Source organism: Lepidochelys olivacea (assembly GCF_965140295.1).
Source record: "Lepidochelys olivacea isolate rLepOli2 genome assembly, chromosome: 18".
Lineage (NCBI taxonomy): Eukaryota > Metazoa > Chordata > Testudines > Cheloniidae > Lepidochelys > Lepidochelys olivacea.
The window spans coordinates 15,295,902-15,320,456 of record NC_140428.1 but is presented as its reverse complement, the minus strand read 5'-3'; the positions used below and the strand labels follow the sequence as shown (position 1 = coordinate 15,320,456).

At 47.5% G+C, this 24,555-nt stretch overlaps 2 protein-coding genes across 2 annotated transcripts; one reads left to right on the top strand and one right to left on the bottom strand.

Moving 5' to 3' along the window:
- Positions 1–1,395: 1,395 nt before the first annotated feature.
- On the top strand, positions 1,396–10,127 carry LOC311532894 (aflatoxin B1 aldehyde reductase member 4-like). Its single transcript, XM_084651848.1, has 7 exons — positions 1,396–1,708; positions 3,910–4,097; positions 4,657–4,761; positions 6,068–6,164; positions 6,975–7,074; positions 8,721–8,850; positions 9,477–10,127. The coding sequence occupies exons 1-7, from the start codon at positions 1,411–1,413 to the stop codon at positions 9,636–9,638; spliced, it is 1,080 nt and encodes a 359-aa protein (XP_084507974.1). The 5' UTR covers positions 1,396–1,410; the 3' UTR covers positions 9,639–10,127.
- A 2,509-nt stretch (positions 10,128–12,636) lies between these two features.
- On the bottom strand, positions 12,637–24,383 carry MRTO4 (MRT4 homolog, ribosome maturation factor). Its single transcript, XM_084651764.1, has 8 exons — positions 24,259–24,383; positions 22,719–22,777; positions 20,126–20,229; positions 19,532–19,613; positions 16,009–16,076; positions 14,748–14,899; positions 13,831–13,907; positions 12,637–13,072 (listed from the first exon to the last, which is right to left on the bottom strand). The coding sequence occupies exons 1-8, from the start codon at positions 24,284–24,286 to the stop codon at positions 12,920–12,922; spliced, it is 723 nt and encodes a 240-aa protein (XP_084507890.1). The 5' UTR covers positions 24,287–24,383; the 3' UTR covers positions 12,637–12,919.
- Between the last annotated feature and the right edge of the window lie 172 nt (positions 24,384–24,555).

The following is a 24,555-nucleotide window of genomic DNA, read 5'->3' as shown; positions in this document are numbered from 1 at the left end:
CCCCAGGGCACATAGATCCCCTCCAGGGGCAATAGCCCCCCCTCTGTGCAGTTACCCCCCCGGGGCAATAACCTGCACCCCCAGGGCACATAGATCCCCTCCAGGGAAAATAACCCACACCCCAGGGCACATAGATCCCCTCCTTGGACAATAGCCCCCACCAGACAGGCCACATTTAGTCCCCTGGAGCAATAGCCCCCTCATGTGCAATTACCCCCATCCAGGGGCAATAACCCACATGCCCAGGGCACATAGATCCCCTCCCGGGGCAATACCCCCCCCAGGTGCAGTTACACCCCCAGAGGCAATAACCCCACACATATACCTGCTCCTAGGGCAATAGTGCCACCATTGCCAGCACACAATTCACCCATGGGTGTAATAAACTCCCTGTCCCCAGGCCTAGGCCCACAAACCTTCCTAGGGACAGTAATGGCCCAGGAAGAAAAATCCAGGGACTCGTTCCTTTCCCGTCCCCACATGCTATTTACGGAAAGACTAGTTCTCTTCCCCCTCTCTGCCCCCCCCCCCAGTATCCTAAAAGGAGTCTCTTTGGGGCTAAAAGGATTTGAACTACACACAATGGGGGCCTTGTCTGCGTGCGTGGAGGTTTTTCCTTAATTCTTCCCCATGTTCTATAGCACCAGTGCAGCTCAACCAACAATAGGAGCAGTGAGAGCACTAGGCCCTTACGCTTTTGACCATGTGCCATCTAGACCTGCTCTGATCAGGGGGACCAAACCTATTAACTAGCCATAAATATGAAATGTGACAGGGGTGGAGGCCATCAAACAGGTCCAGGGACAACACCCTGGCAAGAAGCCCTGCTCAACCACCTCTAAGTGCTGGGAGGGGAAGGGTGCTTGGTTTATTACCAGGGTGCTGTCCCTGGACCCAGTTGGGGCTCTCTTTGTTGTATCAGCCACTGGCTTACAGGTGTCTGATAAATGTGAAGCTCCATCCCCTGGCAGCTGACAGAGAAAAAGCTTTTTGGTTTCCTCATCCCAGCCCCCAACTCCAGGGCCTGTAAAAACACACCTTTTTGCAGAGAAGACATAGTCTTCGTTAGTGTTTGGGGCTAAAGACCCCATTGGGGTGCCTGGGGCAGGTCACACCTCTCTCCTTTGTTTCAGGCTGCCTGCAGACTCAGGCAACCATCACAGCATCAGTTCACACTCACTTTACATTGGGGACGTTTCCTTTGCAACCACCAGGGACAGAGAGGGAGCTATTGGGCACACAAGACAGAAGCCATTGACTAGGGGAACGTATCGGTTCACAGTGAGCCGGCCCCGCTCCTTTCTAGTGAACAACGCGCTGTCACTCGGGTGGGAATTTGGAGACGGTCCCTAGCGCCCGCTGGCGCCGTGAGTCCTTTCCTCTCGTTCCCTAGGGCGGGCTCAGGGGCGCATGCGCAGCAGAATGCGCTTCGCGCTGCGGCGGTTTGAGGTCGCGGTGAGGCCGCTCCGCCGCGTTCGCTCCGCCATGGCCCAGTCGGTGCAGTCCCCGGGCGGCCCGGCCCGGCGCCCGGCCTCGGTGCTGGGCACCATGGAGTTCGGGCGCCGCACGGACCAGGAGGCGAGCGGGGCGCTGCTGCGGGCCTTCCTGGAGCGGGGGCACCGGGAGCTGGACACGGCCCATATGTACGGGGGGGGCGCGTCCGAGCGCATCTTGGGGGCGCTGCTGGCGGGCGGCGACGGGCCCGCAGGTACGGGGGAGGGGGCCGGGGGGGAGCTGGAGAGGCGGGCGGGCGGGGCATGGCACGGGGGAGGGGGCCGGGGGGGAGCTGGAGAGGCGGGCGGGGCATGGCACGGGGGAGGGGGGAGCTGGAGAGGCGGGCGGGGCATGGCATGGGAGGTAAGAGGGGCTGGGCACGGGGGTGCGTGGGGAGGACGTCAGAGGGTGGGGCGGGGCTGGAGAGGTGGGCATAGAGGGTGGGGTAAGAGGGTCTGGGGAGCTGGGCATGGGGGGTAACAAATGGGGGGTGCTGGAGAGTTGGGCTTGGGGAAGGGGCTAGGAGAGGGTGGGGGGGCTGGAGAGGTGGGCTTGGGGGGGTGGGACGGGGAAGGGGCTAGGAGAGGGCGGGGGGGCTGGAGAGGTGGGCATGGGGGGTGGGACATGAGGATGGGGTAAGAGGGTGGGGGGTGGTGTAAGAGGGTCTGGGGAGTAGGGCATGGTGTGTGTGTGGAGACGTGGGCATGGGGGGGTATTTGGGGGAGCAGGAGCTGCCCCTGCTGAATACCTCCCCCCATGGGCAGTCAGTGGAGCAGGGAGCCTGGATTCCCCACATTCCAGGGGAAGCTGGTGGAGTCCCATCTCCTTTACCTGGGCTGCTCCCCAGGGGGGAGCAGTCTAGGGTCTCCCCCTCCCACATGCTGAGGGGAGAAGGGACACTGCTGGGGTCGCAAATGTGGGGTGTTGGGTAGAGAGATCGGCTTCCAGGAGCCTACGGGTATGTGTGTGTGTGTGTGGTAACAGTCAGGGTATTAAGTATCAGAGGGGTAGCCGTGTTAAGCTGTATCCACAAAAAACAATGAGGAGTCTGGTGGCACCTTAAAGAGTAACAGATTTATTTCGGTATAAGCTTTTGTGGGTAAAAAACCCCACTTCTTCAGATGCAAGGACTGAAAATTCCAGATACAGGCAGAAATATATATTGGCACATGAAGAGAAGGGAGTATTGGGTTCTCCACTCGTAAGGTAACTCCCTTCTCTTCATGTGCCAATACATATTTCTGCCTGTATCTGGAATTTTTACTCCATGCATCTGAAGAAGTGGGTTTTTTTACCCACAAAAGCTTATATCCAAATAAATCTGTTAGTCCTTAAGGTGCCACCGGATTCCTCGTTGTTTTAGAGCATTGGGAACTGCCAAACACCTAGGCCTGTCTCTGTGGACACACTGTCTCCCTCCTTCATCCCACTCCTTGGCCTCTCCACCAGAGGGCACAGCACTGACTGGCGTTTATGCGGCTGCACACCCAGGAGAACCCCAAAGCACTCAACATTGTCAGGTTCCCCAGACTGGAGCCAGGTGTCACTCCTCTGGTCGCTTGTTCGATTGCCCTTTCCCTTATCTTTAGGCTTTATTTTGCCCTTTGCACTCATGAGTCTCGTGGCCAGTGTGCTCTGCGTGAGGTGGTGACAGAGTTCACTTTGAAGGTCCTGTAAAAACTGTGTTTCTCCAAACAACTGCTCATCTGTGTTACTGGAACACTTTAATGTTTGCAGGGAAAAATCCCTTTAAAATCTAATCACCACTGATGCTGTTTACTTGATGCATTTGGCTTGGACAAGATTTAGGTGCCTAACTGCGCAGCCATATTTGGGTACAGAATAGTGGTCATTATACAATATCTGTATTCTAGTAGTATGCAAGGGCTACATTTAGGATCATTGTACTAGTTGCTGTACACATGAAGACATAGTCCCTACTCTGGAGAGTGTACAGTCTAAACTACAGATTAATTTTGTGCTCCATTGTGGGGAAGCAGGGATCCATTGAACTGACTCTGAAATAAATGAGTTATGCCCTATACATCAAGTGAACTGGGGTAAGGGGAAAACAACAGTTACAGCCACTGTGACCACCCAGCCCTTCGAAGACGACTAATGAGAGAATTTGTGTAGATAGCTGGATTGGGCCTCTAGGATTTTACCTGTTCCCGTTTTTGGATATTTAGATAAGCATTAGCAATTCTGTAACCCTATTAATTTGGCTTTCCCTTTGTGTACCGCAATTTGCAGATGTTACCAGTCTTGCCTGGGGCGTCTGTAAGCTTGTACCATGTTATGCATTAATTTTAAGTGGTTTGTGCCCACTCCTTATCCCTATCCTTCCTTCACCCTGGTTACTAAAGATGTAATACAGAATTGGTTATTTTCAATCTGGTTCTGTCTCTGTCTTAGTGAAGATGGCAACCAAAGCCAATCCATGGGAGGGGAAGACTCTGAAGCCTGAGAGTGTCAGGTCTCAGCTGGAGACATCCCTTGAGAGGTTACAGATGAAGAGCGTAGACTTGTTCTATCTCCATGCCCCTGACCACAACACCCCTGTGGAACAGACACTACATGCCTGCAATGAGCTATACAAGGAGGTAAAGGCAGAGGCCTAAACCTGTGACTTTGTCCACTTGGTTTTTGTTTTGTTTTATCTAGGTTTATTTGTGTGTTCTCCTGCTTTCCATTGCAGGGGGTGGTGTGAGTACAGTGGTGAGGGGGCAGAGTTCCACAAGGCAGGGAGAAGAAAAATCAATGGCTCGTGTAAGGTATAAACAGCTGGTACCATATAGTATCTCCAGGTGAATCATTTAGTACCATAAATAAGATCTCATAAGTTCTAACAAGCTTTAGGATTTCTGATCTTTGCCTCCTGCAAATTGGTCCTGTGCTATGTTTGGCATTAACAGGTAGGGAAATGAGTTTTAAAAGGATGTAAATCCAGGCCTTCTAATTAAAACAAAACAAAGGAAACATTTTTATTCCTATTGAGTCTCGTAAGTCATCCCCATTTGGAGAAGGGGTGATCAAAAAAGGAAAACTAATTTGGGGACTAAAATCAGTTGACAGTCTGTTTCACTATGTTAATCTTAAACTGTGTGTGTAAATACATGCTGCAAGAGACTGGGATTAAATACTCTCTGTTTTCCTCTACAGGGAAAGTTTAAGGAGCTTGGTCTGTCAAACTATGCAGCTTGGGAGGTGGCAAAAATCTATACCATCTGCAAGTACAACAACTGGGTGCTTCCAACTGTGTATCAGGTGAGAGTTGCAGATTTAATATGGTCTACCTGATACTGCACAGACTCCTGCAGCTCTAGTCCCTTTTTACCCAACCTGGAGCTAGAGGCACCTGTCCCAGTGCTGTTCAGGTGGGGACTACTCCTTCTCCAGGATGATTTCATGAAGCGTCACCCACTGAGGGCAGCTACTGGGAAAATTGGAGCTGTAGAGTCTTACTGGGTGTTTTGGAAAGCCTAAGCAAGTCAAAAGTCACAAACTTTTATTCTTGTTGCAAGAGTGCTGAGAACCTGTCGCTGTATTGTGGTAGGTTCTAGGAGCCCATGTCTCAGGCTGGGACCCTGTTGTGCAAGTTGCTCTACAAACATTGAACAAAAAGATGTTTCATTTAGCCGGGTAAGACCTTTTTGGACAAGTGCAATTAGAAAGCAAAGTGAGGTAGCTACTCAGACGCAGTTAAGAGAATACATGTCTGTCATTTGTTCCAGCAATTTCCTGGATGTGAAACTGATAGTAATGTTTATCAGTTCCATACAATGATCCAGGAAATCCATTCTTCAGCAGGCACCAATCTAGTGTGACCTGGGGACTCTCTGTTCTGACTCCTTCCATAGGACACAAAATGTATCCATGGAGGAGGAGGAAGAGGGCTATTCCAGCTCCACTGGAATTTTGCACTATTGATTTGAATGCAATGCAAAGACATTATGGAGCTAAATGGGAGTCAATCTGTGCATATGCAATGATGGTTAAATAACTGCTGCAAAGGAACTTGCTGCTGGGACGCACATTTCTTCAGGATGTTTGGAAGGGGTTAACATGGGCAGATGCCTGTCTATACAAAAGGCACAGTCCTGCTAATGCCATGAGCACTGATCCAGAGCACTTGGTTTTATCTCTGAATAGTTGTAGACAAGGCAAGGTGAAAGAAAAAGCAGAACCACATTTTTCTGAATGTTAGTTAATTTGCCCTGCGGACATGTGGCTGTGAAATTGTCAGTACTAAATCAGGTCCAGTTGGTTGTGGGAAGTTAAAATCTGTGTGCAGCTTTGAGGCTGCAGTTCACTCAGGCGCCCATGGTGATCAGGGGCAGGGCAGTGATGGGCATGTCAGGAGTATAGGTAAATGGTGCCAACAGTGTTCCACTAGGGATGGACTGAGCCACTTCATATAGGTGGCCAAATAGCCATCAGACGGCAACACATGTGGATCATTATTAGCCTTCTGGATTCTCACCATCAAATAGGGAGCCCTTCCTCTTGTATTAGCACCCCATAAGCTAGCCAGGCCCTACTCTGAAGTTCTAAGTGCTCTTATTTGTTATAGGGCATGTACAATGCAACCACTCGCCAAGTGGAAACCGAGCTGTTGCCGTGCCTTAGACACTGTGGAATGCGGTTCTATGCCTACAATCCTTTGGCTGGTACGAGCTGGGCAAGGGTGAGGAGGAAGGGTCTGCTAAATGGGGTGGGTGGCAGGAGGGAATTAAACCAAACCAAACAAAAATAGGCTGGATATTGGCCTGCCCGCCTCTGAATAGGGCTCCCTCCACTTCAGCCAAACTGCCACCACTAACAGTGGGCTTAGAAGTGAATAGCAATGGTGGTGATGGGGTGACTGGGTGGCTCAGGGGACGGGACAGATAATGAGCTATAGAGCCCTCCACCTGTAAGTCTCCATTGAATGAGCTGATCCCCATCCTTTCCTAGTTTACCTGTATGTCTGTATGCCACCTTACAAACAGGCCCTTTGTCAGCAGAGATGAAGGATTGAATTGGGCCATGAAAGCTGATCCTTTGCAGGCCAAGGCAGAGGCTACCCATGCTGTATTCATCTGTTTTCAGGTCTGCCAAGCTGGCACCTTTTCCCAACACTAGATTCATAAGAGATATTTACACAAAGTAAAACAACAGCTGTAATGACTCAAGTGTCTTGATGCCAAGAAGCCCATCTTGCCTTACCAGGGCTCTTACTAGGGCAGAGGGCCCCTTCACCATAAAGGGCTTGTTCTGTTGGTCAGAGCTGAATAGGTGGAGTTTTTACACCCTACATTTCAGTTCTTCTTGCCCTGTCCCATCCTGGGGTTTATGCCTGGGCTGCAGGAGAGGCCCTGTGTACAGAGCTGCAGGAGGTCATGGGGTATACAAGGCTACAGTACTTTTTGCAGGCTGTAAAATTCCATCCACCACAAAATCCTGGCCACTAACAATAGCATGTCATTGAACCCCTGCAGGAGGGCTGCTGACAGGGAAGTACAAATATGACGATAAAGACACAGGCCAACCGACTGGCAGGTTTTTTGGAAATGATTGGGCACAGACCTACAGGGACAGGTAAGTTTCCAGATGGTAGAATGGCAGAGAGATGGACCTTTCCTGAGGATAGAACAGTGGTTCTCAACCAGGGGCCCGGGGGCCGCGAGCTGGTTTCAGGGGATCCGCCAAGCAGGGCAGGCATTAGACTTGCTGGGGCCCAGGGCAGAAATATGAAGCCCCACCGTATGGGGCTGAAGCCCGGGGCCCCGCTCCCTGCCATCCGGGGCTGATGCTGAAGCCTGAGCTACTAACCTTTGCAGGGCTCCCTGTGGCGTGGGGCCCCCTGCAGTTGCCCTGATTGCTACTGCCTAATGCTGGCCCTGGCTTTTACATGTAGAAAACCAGTTGCTGTGGCACAGGTGGGCTGTGGAGTTTTTATAGCTCGTTGGGGGAGCCTCGGAAAGAAAAAGGATTGAGAATCCCTGGGCTAGAATGTTACCTTTGATTCAGCCTAGATGAATCACCAAGTGAAGATGCAGGAGAAAATACAAATGACTGAAGTCTGTTCAGTGATGATGCTCGCAGGCAGGTGATCTCCCTCAGTTACTCTTTGGCGGTCCCCTGCAGCACTCGGGTGGTGGGAATTTGTTAAATAGAGGGATGGTTTAATGATCGTAAAGAGAACAAGTGTGGTGTCTTTATTACAGCAGGGGTGCTTTCTATACTGTAGTTCAGGGGTTCTCAACCTTTTTCTTTCTGAGCCCCCCTCCCCACACACACACTATAAAAACTCCATGGCTCACCTGTGCCACATTAACTGGTTTTTTTGCATATAAAAGCCAGGGCTGGTGTTAGGGGTAGCAAACAGGGCAGCTGCCTCGGGCCCATGCCACAGGAGCCCCCGTGAAGCCACATTGCTCAGGCTTCGGCTTCAGCCCCGGATGGCAGGGTTAGGGCCCTGGGCTTCAGCCCCATGCAACGGGACTTTGGCTTTCTGCCGAGGGCCCCAGTGACTCTAATGCTGGCCCTACTTTGCGGACCCCCTGAAACTTGCTCACAGCCCCGAGGGGGCCCCAGACCCCTAGTTGACAACTACTAATCTAGTTCCAGCTTTGCCACCAACTTGTTCTGTGCCCTTGCAAAAATCACTTAAATAGCTGTTTCCCTGTTTGTGAGATGCGGGATATTGACCTCCCATACAGGAGGCTGAAGCTGAATGTTTGCAAAGTGCTTTCAGCTCTTGATGAAAGGCCTACAAGAACAACAAAAAGTAGTCAGGTTTTTCTAGCTAGCCATCTAACATCTAGTGCATCCTTAGTACACTAATGGTCTGGTATCTGGAAAGGATGCAGGGGCATGAGCCGGCTGCTGTGAACTTGTTAGCTAGTATAATAGATTGTGTAGATACAGCAATCTAAAACAAAAATTTAAATTCCACACCAATGAAATAAGTTACTGAGTCTGAAGCCTCAAGAGGCAACATTATGCTTGTTAAACAGTGACTGCAGCATCTCTGATCTCTAGGGAGGTTGCCTTTTGGATCACCCAAAAACCATTTGGGCAGCATAGGCCATAAGGGCTGCACTGGGTACATGCACTAGTCTTTGACCTTAATGCCCCTTTGTTCTCTTGCCTGCAGTATGGATCCATGTTTGTCATAAGAGGAAGCCAGAGATAGCTGAGTCAGTAAAATTAATGCTCCATTAATGTCTCCTTTGCTGTAGATACTGGAAGGAGCACCATTTCCAAGCCATTGCCCAGGTAGAGAAAGCATTAGGGGAGGCTTATGGCTCTAACCCCCCCAGCCTAACTTCAGCTGCTTTACGCTGGATGTACAACCACTCCAAACTTCAGGTAATTGCTTGACTTTAACATAAACAGTTGGTATGTACAACAGAACTCTAACGCTGCAACTGGATTTCTTTGGTTTTTCCAGTTGCAGTACATCAACAGTGAAATCTGTCGTTTAATCCACTCAGACCCTACTGCTCTGTTCTTTTTGAAACATTTCTCTGGTCTTCCAATGCCAGGCTGCTGCACACAGCGGACTATAGAAGTGAATCAGCTCTACACTTCCTTCTGTATTTTGTCTCCATGGCCTGAAGGAAAGTGGAAGATGTTAAAGGCTAGTCGCTCTAGTTTTGACTTTTCTCAGCCAGCCACTTCCTCATGAGGTGATAAACTGGCTTTTCATATGGCTGGGAAATTAATGGTTATGTTCTCTTCCCATCCCTCTGGCCACCCACAGAGCATGAATCGGCAGCCTTTGAGGGACTGGCGAGACTTGGAGGCAGGGACAGCACACTGAGTTCTGGCCTTGTTAACAGGACTGCAGTTACGACATATTTCCCCAAATATCCAGTAGTTGCCAAAGAGCAACATTCAGCTGAAAAACTAACAGAGCTGAAGTCTGATGTTTGTTACAAGATGGGAGACAAGTTGCTTTTCCTATAAGGTAAACTCCTCCCTTTCCACTGCAGGGTGCCCTTGGAGATGCAGTGATCATTGGGATGTCCAACATGGATCAGCTGCAGCAGAACCTCACGTGCAGTGAAGAGGGCCCTCTGCTCCCAGTTGTGGTGGAAGCATTTGATAGAGCCTGGCACCTAGTAACACATGACTGTCCCAACTACTTCCGCTAGAAAATGGGGGTAGCAAATTTAGTGTGGGGATGGTAACCAAGTATTCTGGCATCTGAGACCTCCTAACTCCTCCCAAAGCGTTTCAGAGGAAACTTCACCCTTGGATCAGGGGTTCCACGTAGTGAACGTATTGGTGCCACATTGGGGTTGCCTTACACTAGAGTTGAAGCTCTTCGTACAGTCACAAGCCTCACTGTTTCTGTGCTGATTGAATGGCAGCTGCACATGGTGTTCAAGCCATAACGTGTCTTGTTTTTCCTTAAACAAAACTAAAAGCCATAATTGCCATGAGAATGTCCCGTAATAGGGCAGCTCCTATTTTCACCCGAGCGCACACAATAGTGTTGTGATTCAGTGATGTAATTCGTATAAGGAACGGGCCCTGTGATATGGCCAGTTGAAGTCTCCAACTACGACTGTGGATGTTTGTCTTCAATCATCTGTCAGAATAAAGCATTTTCTAGCTCAGGCCATGCCTGTTTAATTGAATTTTGGGTTTCGTTTTGAATTTCTGCGGCAAGCTGTTTCACTAACAGCCAATCACAGTAGCAGTTACAAGGGCAGTTGTGCTTAAAGCAATGGAGTTCCTTTTCGGAAGGGTGCAGGTTCCAATTTTGCTTGTGCTGTTCACTCATGAAGGGACTTTAGCCCAGTTACTTGTTCTGTTTCCAAGGCAACAGCTGTGTAAATAAGCCTCTCTGAAGAGGAGAGAGGAACTTCAAAGTGCAAACTAGGCCACCTGAAACTGTCTTAAGCCATCAGAATTTCAGCCCAGGTGCAGGCTTCCTAACACATGTTAAATAGTAGAACTGCAGAAATAACTTTAATGTAGTTTGTTGGCTCAGGAAGGGGAACTATCCTGCCCATTAAGTAACTGTTTAAATAGCACTTTGTTTACGCTAGTCTAGCTAGGTAACTTCCTCAATTCTAAAAAAGGAAAGGTGTACTTGTGGCACCTTAGAGACTAACAAATTTATTAGTGCGTAAGTTTGCATCCAGTGAAGTGAGCTGTAGCTCACAAAAGCTTATGCTCTAATAAATTTATTAATCTCTTAAGGTGCCACACGTACTCCTTTTCTTTTTACGGATACAGACTAACACACTGCTTCTCTAAATTCCTCAATTCTGTTGACAACCCACTCAAACTGTGGACAGCATACACAGGACCAGTCCTAGGGTTGCCAATTTTGGTTGGTTATTCCTGGAGGTTTCATCACACAACAATCTTTAATTAAAAATTAATCTTTAATTCCTGGAGGCTCCAGAACAATCCTGGAGGGCTGGCAACCCTAGTCCTACCTCTGGTGGAATTTTCCATAGGCAGCGTGTAACCTAAAGTTGTGGTTCAATCTAGATCAGTGACTGCCAACTGGTAGATTGTGATCATGGAGCCTTTGACAGTTGATCTTAGTCTAGAGTTGCCAACCCTTCTGCAGCCAAACCGGGAGATTGGTCACTAACAGTCCTAGCAGGCAGCTCTTGGGGGAGTCTCTGTATGCTGCCCTTGTCTGCTGGCACCACCCTCTACAGCTTGCATTGGCTGGGAATGGGGAACAGCAGCCAATGGAGTGGCGGGGGTGGTGCCTGCAGACAAGGGTAGTGTGCTGAGCTGCCTCTCCTCCTGCACCCAGGAGCTGCTGCTGGACATGTTGGCCAAATTCCTCCTGCACTCCAACCCCCTGCCCCAGGCCCGAGCCCCCCACCCAAACTCCCTCCTAGAGCCTGCAGCCCCTCTTGCACCTGAAACTCCCTCCCTCAGAGCCTGCACCCCAACCCCCACCACAGGCTCAGCCCAGAGTTCCTTCCCCACAGAACTCCTTAGCCCAAGCCCTGAGTCTGTCCAGTGAAAGTAAGGTGGGGGGGGGAAGGAGGGAGGGGGGATGGAATGAGCGGGGCAAGGCTGTTTGGGTTTGTGGTTACTGTTCCTTCTTTATTTTCTTTGAGGTAGCTCCTGGGTTGCACTTAAATTCAAAAAGTGGTACTGTGCTTAAAAAGGTTGGAGACCACTGATCTAGACACTTGCAAGTACCATAGGCACTAATTATAACTGGTCATGTGACTACTTTACCACCACAGTGCCCCCTTCTGTCTTGGTCATGTAGTTGCAACCTCAGTTCTGCTTCCTAAAGTCTTAACTACAGGATTTTGCCTGCTTCTACAGATTGAGTATTGTACACATATACTCCTCACGTCCACAGCAGCTCTACTTCAGAGGTTAGTTACACCAACATTTAAAGTATAACCTTTAGGACTCTCCCCTTTTTAAAAAAAAAAAAAATTACTCATTCCCATAAAGCCTTGGAAGTGCTGGGCCAAGAATCAGTTACAGGAAAATCACAGGTATTCTATACTAGAAGTTGGAGTGAAGATAATTCTTCTATTTCAGTGGTTTTCAACCTGTAGTCCACACATCCCCTGGGGTCTGAAGACTATGTCTAGGGGGTCTACCAAAGGTTGGCATTACTGTAGAACAGTGGTTTTCAACCTGTGGTCTGCAGACTGTTTAAGATTTTCAAAGGGGTCTGCACCTCCACTTGAAATTTTTTAGGGGCCTGCAAATGAAAAAAGGTTAAACTGCTGCTCTGTTACCATTCTACACCGAGAAATAGGGAAGCTGCAGTAGTTCTGGTGATGCACTGTTCTTAAACAGGCTCAGTGAAGACAGAAGGAACTTACTAAAAGATGGCACAGGAAACTAGCTTAGTCACTACACTTCATCCTTTGGCTTCAGTGGTAATTTAGTCAGTATCTGCCCTCAAAGGAATAGTCTAGATTGTTCTCTTAACTTTTGAATTAAGACAAAACCCAACCTTCTAGGGATCCTAGGAAATATGAATTAGCACCTTCTCCTTTGGAGACTAGTTGCATTTAAATAGTTGCTCTCTATATAACTGTCATTTGTAATGCAAAGTGAGCAGTTCAAAAGCAATTTTCTGTAGGGGGAAGGATTATGGGGCGGTGAAGTATATTTGCTGAGTTCAAGTCTGAACAATAAACACAGAGTGGAAAGGGTTTTACTTCTTACGTGAAACTTGAGCATCCCTGAACGAGGAGAAAATGTACAGAACCTGAGAACAGGCTCAAAGAGGCTGCACAGGCAGGGATCCAAAATTTCTACTTAATTTTATATATAAACCATTTGCATCATCTTTGATAAATAGCAAGTCTGTGGGTTGATCAACTTTGTCCTGCTGCAACTGAGGGAGAGTACCCATGGGCTTCAGTGGACTATTCTTGAAATAGAACAAACTGTCTCTAATGTCCTATAGCAGGTCTTTCAGTTAGTTGCCATTTTCTTCGTCGTCGTCATCCTCCTCCTCCATCTCTGAGGTTTCTTCTGTCTCCTTCACCAACTGCTGGAAGTCTCCTGTCTCAGAATGCCACATGCACTTGATGGTCACTTTAAATTCTGCCATCTCATAGCCAAAGAGTTTCTGAAAGGGAGACAGGAACTTGTCACTCATACTGCTAGCCTCCTTGTGGCAAGGCTAGCTCTCACATTAACTAACACCTTTAAACTGCATTATGACAAAACAGGGGATGTAAGCAAGAATCAAAGGGTGCATTTTAATATAAGGATAAGTTGTTCAACTTGAGCTAGACCAAAAGCATGAAGCTATTTTAATGCAGACTTTTCCCTTCAAGCTCGATTAGATGGATCCCTTCCTCAGTCCATGCCACTCGGAGGCAGTTATGATTTTACTGCTGGTTTCAAAATGCACAGTATAAAACTAGAATGCAAAGGTAGGATTCAAATCTCAACATGCAAGCCATTTAATTCTTTTAGCAATACCTGATCTATCATCCAGGTCATTTCTCTGTGTGTTCTTATAATTAAGCAATACCTGTCTCAGCACAGGGTATTTCTCAAGTTATCAGCTGGGCTCCTTCGTTTGCACCTTGGACTATTCTTCCAGCTGGTCATTAATCCCCAGTCAAGCATTATTGACTAGCAGCCAAAACAGCTCTTAAGGATGCATACAACCCTAATGAACAGCAGCTATTCATTATGGTTAATATCCAGAACTGGAGTAACTTGATTTGAGCACAAATGGTTTCACACACTGAATTAAATTTACTGGCCACACTGATCTGTAATTTCAGGAAAGATCCACAGGACTTGTTACTGGGTGGAAATAGTGGCTGCCCCTGAACTATAGCTAGCTAACTGTGCTGCTAATATGTTACTCACCAAGACACGAGCCTGTTCAGGGGTCAGAACATCCCCTTCCTTGCAGACTTCATAATCCGAAAGCAGTGTCACCACTCCTGCAGGCACAGGGAGGAAGAAGGGGATCCAGTCAGGGGGATGAATACCACATGAGGTTAGAGAAGAAATGGAGCAGCTGTGGTAATCAGAGCTCCCAGCCTGGTTCTCTATTGCTGGCAGCATAGAGTAATGAAGCTTCAATCCAGCAGCACAATAAATTGTTTTGATTTTTACATAGGCTGACCGTTCTTTGAGGAAATGTAATATAATGGAAGGCATGTATCAGTCATTGAAATTGATATGCAGTGTAAACCCACTTCAGCAACTAATTTCTTACAGGTGTTTGCTTCATGCCTGTCCTCTCCCAAATGCTGAGTTCCCCTGGCTCCCCCATTTTTATGCAATTACTAATTCAGGCTGATTCCTTCCTCCCAATTCCTTTGACGGAAATAACAGGAGACTTCACATGACCGCCTGTGGCTTTGTCAAGGCATATAATGAAGTAAATAAATCACATCCTCCATGAAAAATCATTGTGATCTGCAGGTCAAGCCCAGTTGACTGATATGAAAAACCAAGGCATACAGGAGATGGGGCTTTCATCAGGTGCTTGGCTTATCCTGACCAGCTCTTAGAAACAAGAATTTTATGATATAGAACAAACAAACAATTCCAGTGTCAACCATAGGAGGAAAAAGGGGTTTTTAATATTAGATGTTCCCTGCTGAACATATGCTCTGACTTCTGCTTCCATCATCGAACACTCACCCTGCCCGGCCTTCCTGCATATATGCTGACCAAGATGCTACCAACATTTATTGAATAAAAGCCAGTAAATCTGGAATAATTTTAGTGGCGGAGAGGGAATGATGATCATATGCGCCAGGCAGCTCACATACCTTTCTTCAAAGCCGTTGGCAATCCCAGCTGCCGTAATTGAGGCTCCATGGAGTGGGGAAACTGCTCCAGGGGCCCCGTGTCCAGGCTCACTGTAAATGTTGCCTTGTTACCTGCACGGGCAAAGTCCACCTCTTTGAACTGAGAGAACCATCTGGAGGGGAGGAAACAAGAGTATTACTTATTAAAGAAACCTCCAGCTGTGGAATAAACCTCATTTGGGATGGGTCAGCCTTGGAATTCATCTATCCTATCCCAAGAGGGGCGGACATTGTGAAATCAGCATCTATGGGTTTGGTACTACCCATCACTACAGTATCCAAACACCTTCCATGTAAAACAGATCAGCAGTAATAAAGTCCAGAGTATTTTTTTTTTTTTTTTGCAGGGGGTATGTGTCTTGGGGAGGGTGGGAGAGATGGAGGAAAAGAGAGTGACTGAATGTGAATGTTCTGTTGATGGTGGAAAAGCTTTAGAAGGCAGCAGGGTTGCAGTTTTTCCTGCTTTCTCATTAAAGAAATACATCCTTTTCAAGCTAGGTTTACAATTACCTCTCCCCCGCCGAGCAAAATTCCTCTAGTTCGCCTGGGTCCACATGACGGATGACAGGCCAACTTACCAAGAGATGTTCTACTACTTCCACACTCACTCTCTCCTGCACAGGCCAGCGAGACCAGAACGTGATTTGTACTTGTGTACAGTGTCCATGTGTGTAGGTAACTCTTGGGGACTCTGGAAAGCTTTGTAGCTGCTCGACCATACACTAACTTTACAGGTAAGTGCAAGTTATGTTAGAGCAAGAGATTCAGGAAAGGAAAAGTCCAGTCAGATGTGTTTGTGGGGTGGTGGTCAGAGATTGCTCACTGTGTGGCGTTAGATTTTACTGTTATGGAGATTACCCAGTTTAAATGGACAAGCGTAGTTCAACATCTCCAAGAAAGCAGCCACGTGAGTCAGAGCGTAGCACCTCCCATTCCCTTTTCAATCACGGCATAACCTGTTATACCTTCCCCCTGCCTTTTCCACTGTGAGCCTTTCCCATCGCAGCTCCAAAGGGAGGCATGCATAAAAGCACTTTAAGCTGAACATTGTCATGGGATCAGCATCAAGGAAAGCGAGAGAATTGCTTCCAGTAGCGGCTTCTGTTTCAGTGAGGGAGAAGAGGCTCAGTCTGAACTTTAGTTCTTTCTCAATCGAGATGCAACACTGGTGGCAAGGGTGCCATTAGCCCGAAGCCCCTTTGTTACCCCCCCAGATACTTACTCGTTCACTTCTTCTTTGGTGCGATTGGTGAACAGGAGACCAACTTCACCTCTTAGGTGTTTGCTGACCTGAAAAATAAGCAGCATGTGGAATTCAGCAGCGCACTTATCTTGGACTGTGCTAAAGCCCCCTAATACCACGGAATTTACTCAGGAAGCCCAGATAATTCAGAGGACCCAACCCTTAGATTTGCAGATATTGATTCATCAGCCCCAACGTGTCTTGCAGCCCTTTGGTGCTGTGAGGAAGACTAAATTAAGGACAGGATGTAGATGGCAAATCTATTTCAGGAGACTTTTCCTCCTAGCGTGAAACCTGTTCTGTGGCTGATGGAAGCACTGGCTTGGCAGGACATTCCAGATGTAAATTCTGGAGAAAGGAGATTAGATTGTGGGAGGAGGGAAAGAGTATGAATCAGTGGGGCCTAAGAAAGAATTTAGCTCAAGATTCTCAGATGTTTGATCAAGAAAAAGCAGAGAAATCCCATTTGAAAAGTCACTATGATCTAGTCATAGAATTACTGAAGAAAAATTAGTTAAACAGAGAATTTTTGGACTCCTGTGAGGGCTCTTAGCATTGGAGTTTAGTTTTTCAAACTGTATTTCAAAAAGAATTCCATAGGGCTGAGGCTCCAAATTATTTTTAAAGCTTGGATGGATGAATTCAGACTATTCAGACACTAGCTGCCGTCCTACTTCAGTGAGAGGCAAAAAAGATGTGAAGACACATCTACTGGTGGAGGACCTTCAAGCTCTCCCAATAATTCTGCCTCCACTGAAAGAAGATTAAGCAGTCATAGAATTACTGAAGAAAAATTAGTTAAACAGAGATTCGGCTAAATCACACCTGGAGTTACCGCTAGTGAGAGATGTCAAGAGTAACAAGAAGGGTTTCTTCAGGTATGTTGGCAACAAGAAGAAAGCCAAGGCAAGTGTGGGCCCCTTACTGAATGAGGGAGGCAACCTAGTGACAGAGGATGTGGAAAAAGCTAATGTACTCAATGCTTTTTTTGCCTCTGTCTTCACAAACAAGGTTAGCTCCCAGACTACTGCACTGGGCAGCACAGCATGGGGAGGAGGTGGCCAGCACTCTGTGAAGAAAGAAGTGGTTCGGGACTATTTAGAAAAGCTGGGCATGCACAAGTCCATGGGGCTGGATGCGCTGCATCTGAGAGTGCTAAAGGAATTGGCGGATGTGATTGCAGAGCCATTGGCCATTATCTTTGAAAACTCATGGCGATCGGGGGAAGTCCCAGAAGACTGGAAAAAGGCTAATGTAGTGCCAATCTTTAAAAAAGGGAAGAAGGAGGATCCTGGGAACTACAGGCCAGTCAGCCTCACCTCAGTCCCCAGAAAAATCATGGAGCATGTCCTCAAGGAATCAATTCTGAAGCACTTAGAGGAGAGGAAAGTGATCAGGAACAGTCAGCATGGATTCACCAAGGGAAAGTCATGCCTGACTAATCTAATTGCCTTCTATGATGAGATAACTGGTTCTGTGGATGAAGGGAAAGCAGTGGACGTGTTATTCCTTGACTTTAGCAAAGCTTTTGACACGGTCTCCCACAGTATTCTTGTCAGCAAGTTAAAGAAGTATGGGCTGGATGGATGCACTACAAGGTAGGTAGAAAGTTGGCTAGATTGTCAGGCTCAACGGGTAGTGATCAATGGCTCCATGTCTAGTTGGCAGTCTGAATCTAGCGGAATGCCCCAAGGGTCAGTCCTGGGGCCGGTTTTGTTCAATATCTTCATTAATGATCTGGAGGATGGTGTGGATTGCACCCTCAGCAAGTTTGCGGATGACACTAAACTGGGAGGAGTGGTAGATTCACTGGAGGGTAGGGATAGGATACAGAGGGACCTAGACAAATTGGATGATTGGGCCAAAAGAAATCTGATGAGGTTCAACAAGGACAAGTGCAGAGTCCTGCACTTAGGACGGAAGAATCCAATGCACCGCTACAGACTAGGGACCGAATGGCTAGGCAGCAGTTCTGCAGAGAAGGACCTAGGAGTTATAGTGGACGAGAAGCTGGGTATGAGTCAGCAGTGTGCCCTTGTTGCCAAGAAGGCCAATGGCATTTTGGGATGTATAAGTAGGGGCATAGCGAGCAGATCGAGGGACGTGATCGTCCCCCTCTATTCGACATTGGTGAGGCCTCATCTGGAGTACTGTGTCCAGTTTTGGGCCCCACACTACAAGAAGGATGTGGAGAAATTGGAGAGAGTCCAGCGGAGGGCAACAAAAATGATTAGGGGTCTGGAACACATGACTTATGAGGAGAGGCTGAGGGAATTGGGATTGTTTAGTTTACGGAAGAGAAGAATGAGGGGGGATTTGATAGCTGCTTTTAATTACCTGAAAGGTGGATCCAAAGAGGATGGATTAGACTATTCTCAGTGATAGCAGATGACAGGACAAGAAGTAATGGTCTCAAGTTGCAGTGGGGGAGATTTAGGTTGGATATTAGGAAAAACTTTTTCACTAGGAGGGTGGTGAAACACTGGAATGCGTTACCTAGGGAGGTGGTGGAATCCCCTTCCTTAGAAGTTTTTAAGGTCAGGCTTGACAAAGCCCTGACTGGGATGATTTAGTTGGGGATTGGTCCTGCTCTGGGCAGGGGGTTAGACTAGAGGGTCCCTTCCAACTCTGATATTCTATGATTCTATGAATTTTTGGACTCCTGTGAGGGCTCTTAGCATTGGAGTTTAGTTTTTCAAACTGTAGCAAGAATGCCATAGGGCTGAGGCTCCAAATTATTTGTAAAGCTTGGATGGATGAATTCAGACTATTCAGACACTGGCTGCAGTCCTACTTCAGTGAGAGACTAAAAAGATGTGAAGACACATCTACTGGTGGAGGTCCTTCGAGCTCTCCCAACAATTCTGCCTCCACTGAAAGAAGATTAAGCAGTATTGGCTGAGAGATGCCACTTGTACCTGCAACCCAGATCTTCAGGATTGAGTTGCTATAGTACTAACAAGGAGTGTCCTCAATTAGGTATCTTGTGAGCAAGGCACCATTTTACCCCTCACCCCCAAACATACTGGAAGGAGGAGAGGTAAATGCGGCAACATCCTCATGCACCCTTCCTTTGATGAACTGATAAAAAGGACAAATTTCTTACTATAGTGGAAGAACCTATGGTGAACAAAGCTACACTGACGTGAAGCTAACCATCACCAGAGTTAAAAGGCTGCTCACACTGGCAACGGGACTGTTGTCAAAGGCAACTTGCCTAAAGATCTACATATCAGTGAAGGACTGGCATTTATCATCATTGTGGTAGTGCTCAGGCATGGACCAGGACCTCTTCGTGCTAGGCGCTGTACAAACACAGAGCAGAAAGATGGTCCCTGCCCCCAAAGAGCTGACAATCTAAGTATCTGAACCCCATTTACTGCCGATGGAAGAGTATTGATCCATTCTGGCTCTCCAAAGCAATTCTTTATTTTCTCTTGAGATTTACAGAAAATAAGGCTCACTTCCAAAACATGCAAAAGCTATGGAAATCAGAACATACCTGGTGTAAGTTCTCCTTGTACTCATCAGCTGGCCCCCGTCCCAATGCCACCATCATAACTTTGTTTTTCCCAAAGAAAATCCTATTGGAAAAAAAGGAAAAGAATCCATCATGATGGGCTCAATACATCTGCAGAGTTTGAATCAGGGATGAAGACGGGTCCTCAATCTGGGAGTCGCAGCCTCTCCCTTTTTAAGGGCCGGGGAAGGGGATCCTGAAACTTCTCTCTTGTAACCTAAGAATTAGGAAAGGTACTGTTTCTGCCCCAAACAGGAGAGGGAAGGCAAGTGATAGTAATTGCATCACTTTAGCTCTACGTGCCAGTGCCTGAAAGATGCAGCTGCCATCAAACGCTGACGTTTTTGAAATCCTAGGGTTAACCCCAGCACTGCAGCCAAGAGCCCCAAGCTACTTCCTGAAAACTATCATCTTGAGGGGCGGAAGAGAAGAAAATTCATAGAGCTCTTTTAGCAGCTTACCTCCCCCTCCCACAGAAGTAAGTACAGTAATCTGTCTAAGATATGTATACACCTATAACACAATATTCATGATCACTAGCCATGAGGGGAAGCAATCTCGGAGACTACTGCTCACCTGCTGTGCTTCCAGGCACTTCTGATATCCTTCAGCTTGTTGTTTCTCATATTGACAACAGAGAAGATGAAGAGGTGTTTGTAGGTGTCCACACATTTCCGCAACTATAGGAGAACATGATATTGAGCAGTTATAGCAAACATCGGAGAAATCCCCATTGCATACCAATGCATTTCTGCAACAGCTTAAACACAGAAGATGGGGTGGGAGGATTGTTCAAAAATTCTATTCATGGCAACATCTCTAGTTCTCCAGCAATATCGGGCACTCCATGGAACTAACAACTATGATTTTGATGCGAGATTCTCCATTTGAACTAATCAACTGTAAAACTCAATTTTTTTTACATTAAAATAAAACTGTGTATTATAAAACAAACACAGGATTTGTTAAACTCTCTCTCTCTCTCTAACGCTTAGCCAGTCGGCCATAGAGATCGTTCACCATTTGGTCCGTTCCTGCGCAACCGCAAAGGCTTGACGGTCTGAGAGTCCAACATCAGAACAGACTTGATGAACCCATGTAATAGGGGGTCTACCTCTGGGCTGCCTCCACCCCCCAGTTGGTGGAATTTTATCCCGGATGTTACAAACCACCCGGAGAATGTAGTTCGCTGGAATGTCTTGTGGCATCCTTGCGACATGGCCAAGAAGCGTAAGGAGCTGCCTGCGGACAATGGCCCCAGTAGTCTGTAGACCCAAACGACCATAAACATCTGCATAACAGATGAAGTCATTCCACTTTATGCCCAATATACGATGTTGACATTTTGTGTGGAAAGCCTCCAGCTTTGTCCAGTCTGCGCGGCATAGTGTCCAGGTTGCACAGCCGTACAACAGTATGGGAAGGATACAGCTCAAATAAATCCTCAGCTTGGTTGTCGTACTATGATGATGTTGATTCCATATCCGTTGTAAATGGCCCATGGCAGATGCTGCGATGCCAATCTGATAGAGAACCTCTGCGTGAGAATTGGAGGAGCTGGTAAGTATAGAATCCAGATCGTAAAAGCTGGAAACTGATTTGACAGTTTCATTGTTCAAGGAGGCTGGAGTCGCAGGTGGACCTGGTCCTAGATTTTGCAGTTTTGTGTTTGACCATGAAACATGGAGACCATCTTAGCTAACTCGTCCTCCATCTGCTGGAGTGCCTCATGAAACCTGTTGAGGCTCTGTATTAAAAGAACAACGTCATCAGCGTAGTCAAGATCTCTGAGTGAGAGATCGCCGATTTCAATGCCTATGGACCTGATGGAATGCTGCATTATGAAATCCATTGCCCGACAAAAGAGTGCAGGGGCCAGAACGCAACCCTGCCTAACACCAGATACTGATTTAAAAGGTACTGACATCCGGTTCCCCAGACGAACATGGGCAGGGGTTTCATTATGAAACTCTCCAATTAAGTCCAGCAGAGTGGTAGGGACACCTATGCCCTTTAAGGCCTTCCATAACGCGACATGGTCTACTGAATCAAATGCAGCCTTAAGATCAACATATGCTACGTGCAGGTGCTTCCTGAACTCGCGGTGTATCTCTGACAATAAGCAAACAGCCAAAATGGTGTCTCATGTGGACCTGTTCCTTGTAAAGCCTGACTGTTGGGGACGACGCTTCCGATGTAGCAAAGGCGTGCCAGCAAAACACGTACAAACACCTTCCCTGGAATGGAGAGCAAGGTGATCAGCCTGTAGCTTTTACATTCACTGCGTGGTCCCTTGCCCTTATAGAGTGAGATCACAGTACCGTCCTTGCAGGCATTTGGCAGGGTTTCAGTTCTCCACACCAGACGAAAGATAGCCAGAAGTGATTTTGCTACAGGATCAATAGCACATTTTAGCAGCTCTGAGGGGATGCCATCAGCACCGGTTGTGCGTCCATTTTTCAGTTTAGAGACGGCACACTTCACTTCATCCAATATTGGAACATCAGTACAAATGTCTGGATCTGGAACCGCAGTGACTGCCAGATCATCCAGCTCTGAACAAGAGGCAGCTGGAGGATGGTTCAGGACACTGTGATAACGTTCCATCCAGCATGAGAGAATGTCATCATCCGATTTACATGGATGGCCTTGGCTGTCATTCAGGATGCTGTTTGTAGTTACTACCTCGACCGCTAAACTGCATTACACAATTCAGCCATTAAGCCCACTGTCCTGCCCCTGGTAGAAGCCAATACCTGAAAAGATCAAGAAGCCTCAGTAATGTAGTTGGTTAACTGTATGACCCAGTACACAGACAGCATGATGAATTCTTTTATGACCCTTGTGGCACACAGCTTAAATCCTGAGGTAGTTTTACTGTATGCATTGTAACTTTTTTTTGTAAGAATCTTAACAGATTAATAATGAATTCATCTGACACCAGTTTCTCAAACTGCTTCTTTTCTATATTTCTGGGGTCTAGTCAAATTGCCTGTGTGCCACAGTTTCCCCACATCTAGAAAGCATGTAGTGCGACTTACTGTACTTTACACAGAGTAAGATCCTAACAGAAGGAGATTCTACAGAAGGGAAAGAACATATCTATGTTTTTCTCTGATACAGAATGGAAAACTAAATGCAGCACCTTACGACGTATGTTCTTACTTACCTCTTCTATTAAGCCCTGTTTGACTTCTAAACCTTTCTTCGTGGTTTTTGTTAGGGAAACTGAAAGGAAGAAGAAGAGCTTCAGCATCATTGATAACTTGGGCACTGCTTATGGAAAGTACAATTAAAAAGCACAGAAATGTGGCTGCCAAATACACTCTGGACATCAGCTTTAATGAACTCAAAGACTTTTGACTCACTCCTAGAAGACCAGGTGCAACCTTCTAGCACTGATGCTTTGCTGGGAGTCCCTGCATGGTTGTAGGATCAGAGTTTCCTTTACTGATTAAAACCATGAGCTACAAACCATCATTGAAATAAAACATTTCAGGGTTTCATATTGCACTGACATACAACAGCACACCGCCAGATATTTGCATCATCCCTGGTAGGAGACAAGGAACTCATGAATAGAAAGGAAACATCTTTACTGAGGCTGCCGAATGGGTTCTATAATTCCCAAACCAACTAACGCAACCTATTCTGCCTAATGTCAGCACACAATTTCCCCCACCCCCAGCCTTAGTGGTACGTAGACCTCAGTAACAATGTGGAGTCCAGTGGCCCCTTAAAGGCTAAAGGATTTATTTGGGCATAAGCTTTTGTGGGTAAAAAACCCACCTCTTCAGATGCATGGAGTGAAATATATATATATATATATATACACACACACACAGACTGGCACATGAAGAGAAGGGAGTTACCTTACAAGTGGAGAACTAGTGTTGACAAGGCCAATTCAGTCAGGGTGGATGTGGTCCACTCCCAATAATGATGATGAGGTGTCAATACCGAGAGAGGGAAAATTCCTTTTGTAGTGAAGGTAACTCCCTTCTCTTTATGTGCCAGTATATACATTTATGCCTGTATCTATAACTTTCACTCCATGCATCTGAATAAGTGGGTTTTTTTACCCACGAAAGCTTATGCCCAAATAAATCTGTTAGTCCTCAAGGTGCCACCGGACTCCTTGTTGTTTTTTGTGGATACAGACTAATATGGTTACCCCTCTGATACTCAAGCCTCAGTAGCCAGATTAACAACATTACCCAAACGAGACACAGTAGTCTGAATCCGTTGTTGTGGTGGGGGGTGTGTGTGTGTATGTATATATATATATATATATATATATATATAAATAAGATATTCTCACAGCAAACTGACTGACCAAGTATTCTACGATAGGTTTAATCACAAAGTAAAAGCAGCCTGAGTGGTTAATAATTAAATCACAGTGTTTTTACATCACGCGCTGCCCAGAGCCGCAGGACACACCGTCCAGAGCCCCTGGGGGCTCCCACGCCGCAGCCGGGTACCGGGGCGTTGCGGCAGCCAGGTACCCGCTGAGGGCGGGGCAGGCCCCGCCGGGGGCTCCACCTCAGCGGGTCAGGGAAGCTGCTACCGAAAGGCGAGCGGCCCCGCCCGACCCCGGAGCCTCCCGCCGGCACAGGGGCCAGGGGCCCGGCGCCGGGCGGGCAGCGAGCCGGGCAGCGCAGAGGGGCCCCGGCAGTCAGCCGGGGAGGGGGGGAGGGGTCACTCACTCTTCTTGTCCCGCTTGGACTTAGGCATGGCTCGCACGTTGCTGCCCCGGCTGAGCGCTCCAAGGACCCCGTGCGCCGCGAGGGCTGCCGGGATAGGAAGCCCCTGGAGGTGCCCGAGGAGGTGCCTGACTAGAGCTGCCCTCGCTGGGGTACTCCCTTCCGCCACAGCCGGCCCAGCGCGCCCCTTTCCCCGCGGAGGCTTCCCCCTGCGCCGCCATTAGTGCCAACACCAAGAGCAGACCGGGTGCGGGTGTTTTTCCTCATTAAGGCGCCAAACACGGCAGCCCCTGTGGGCGA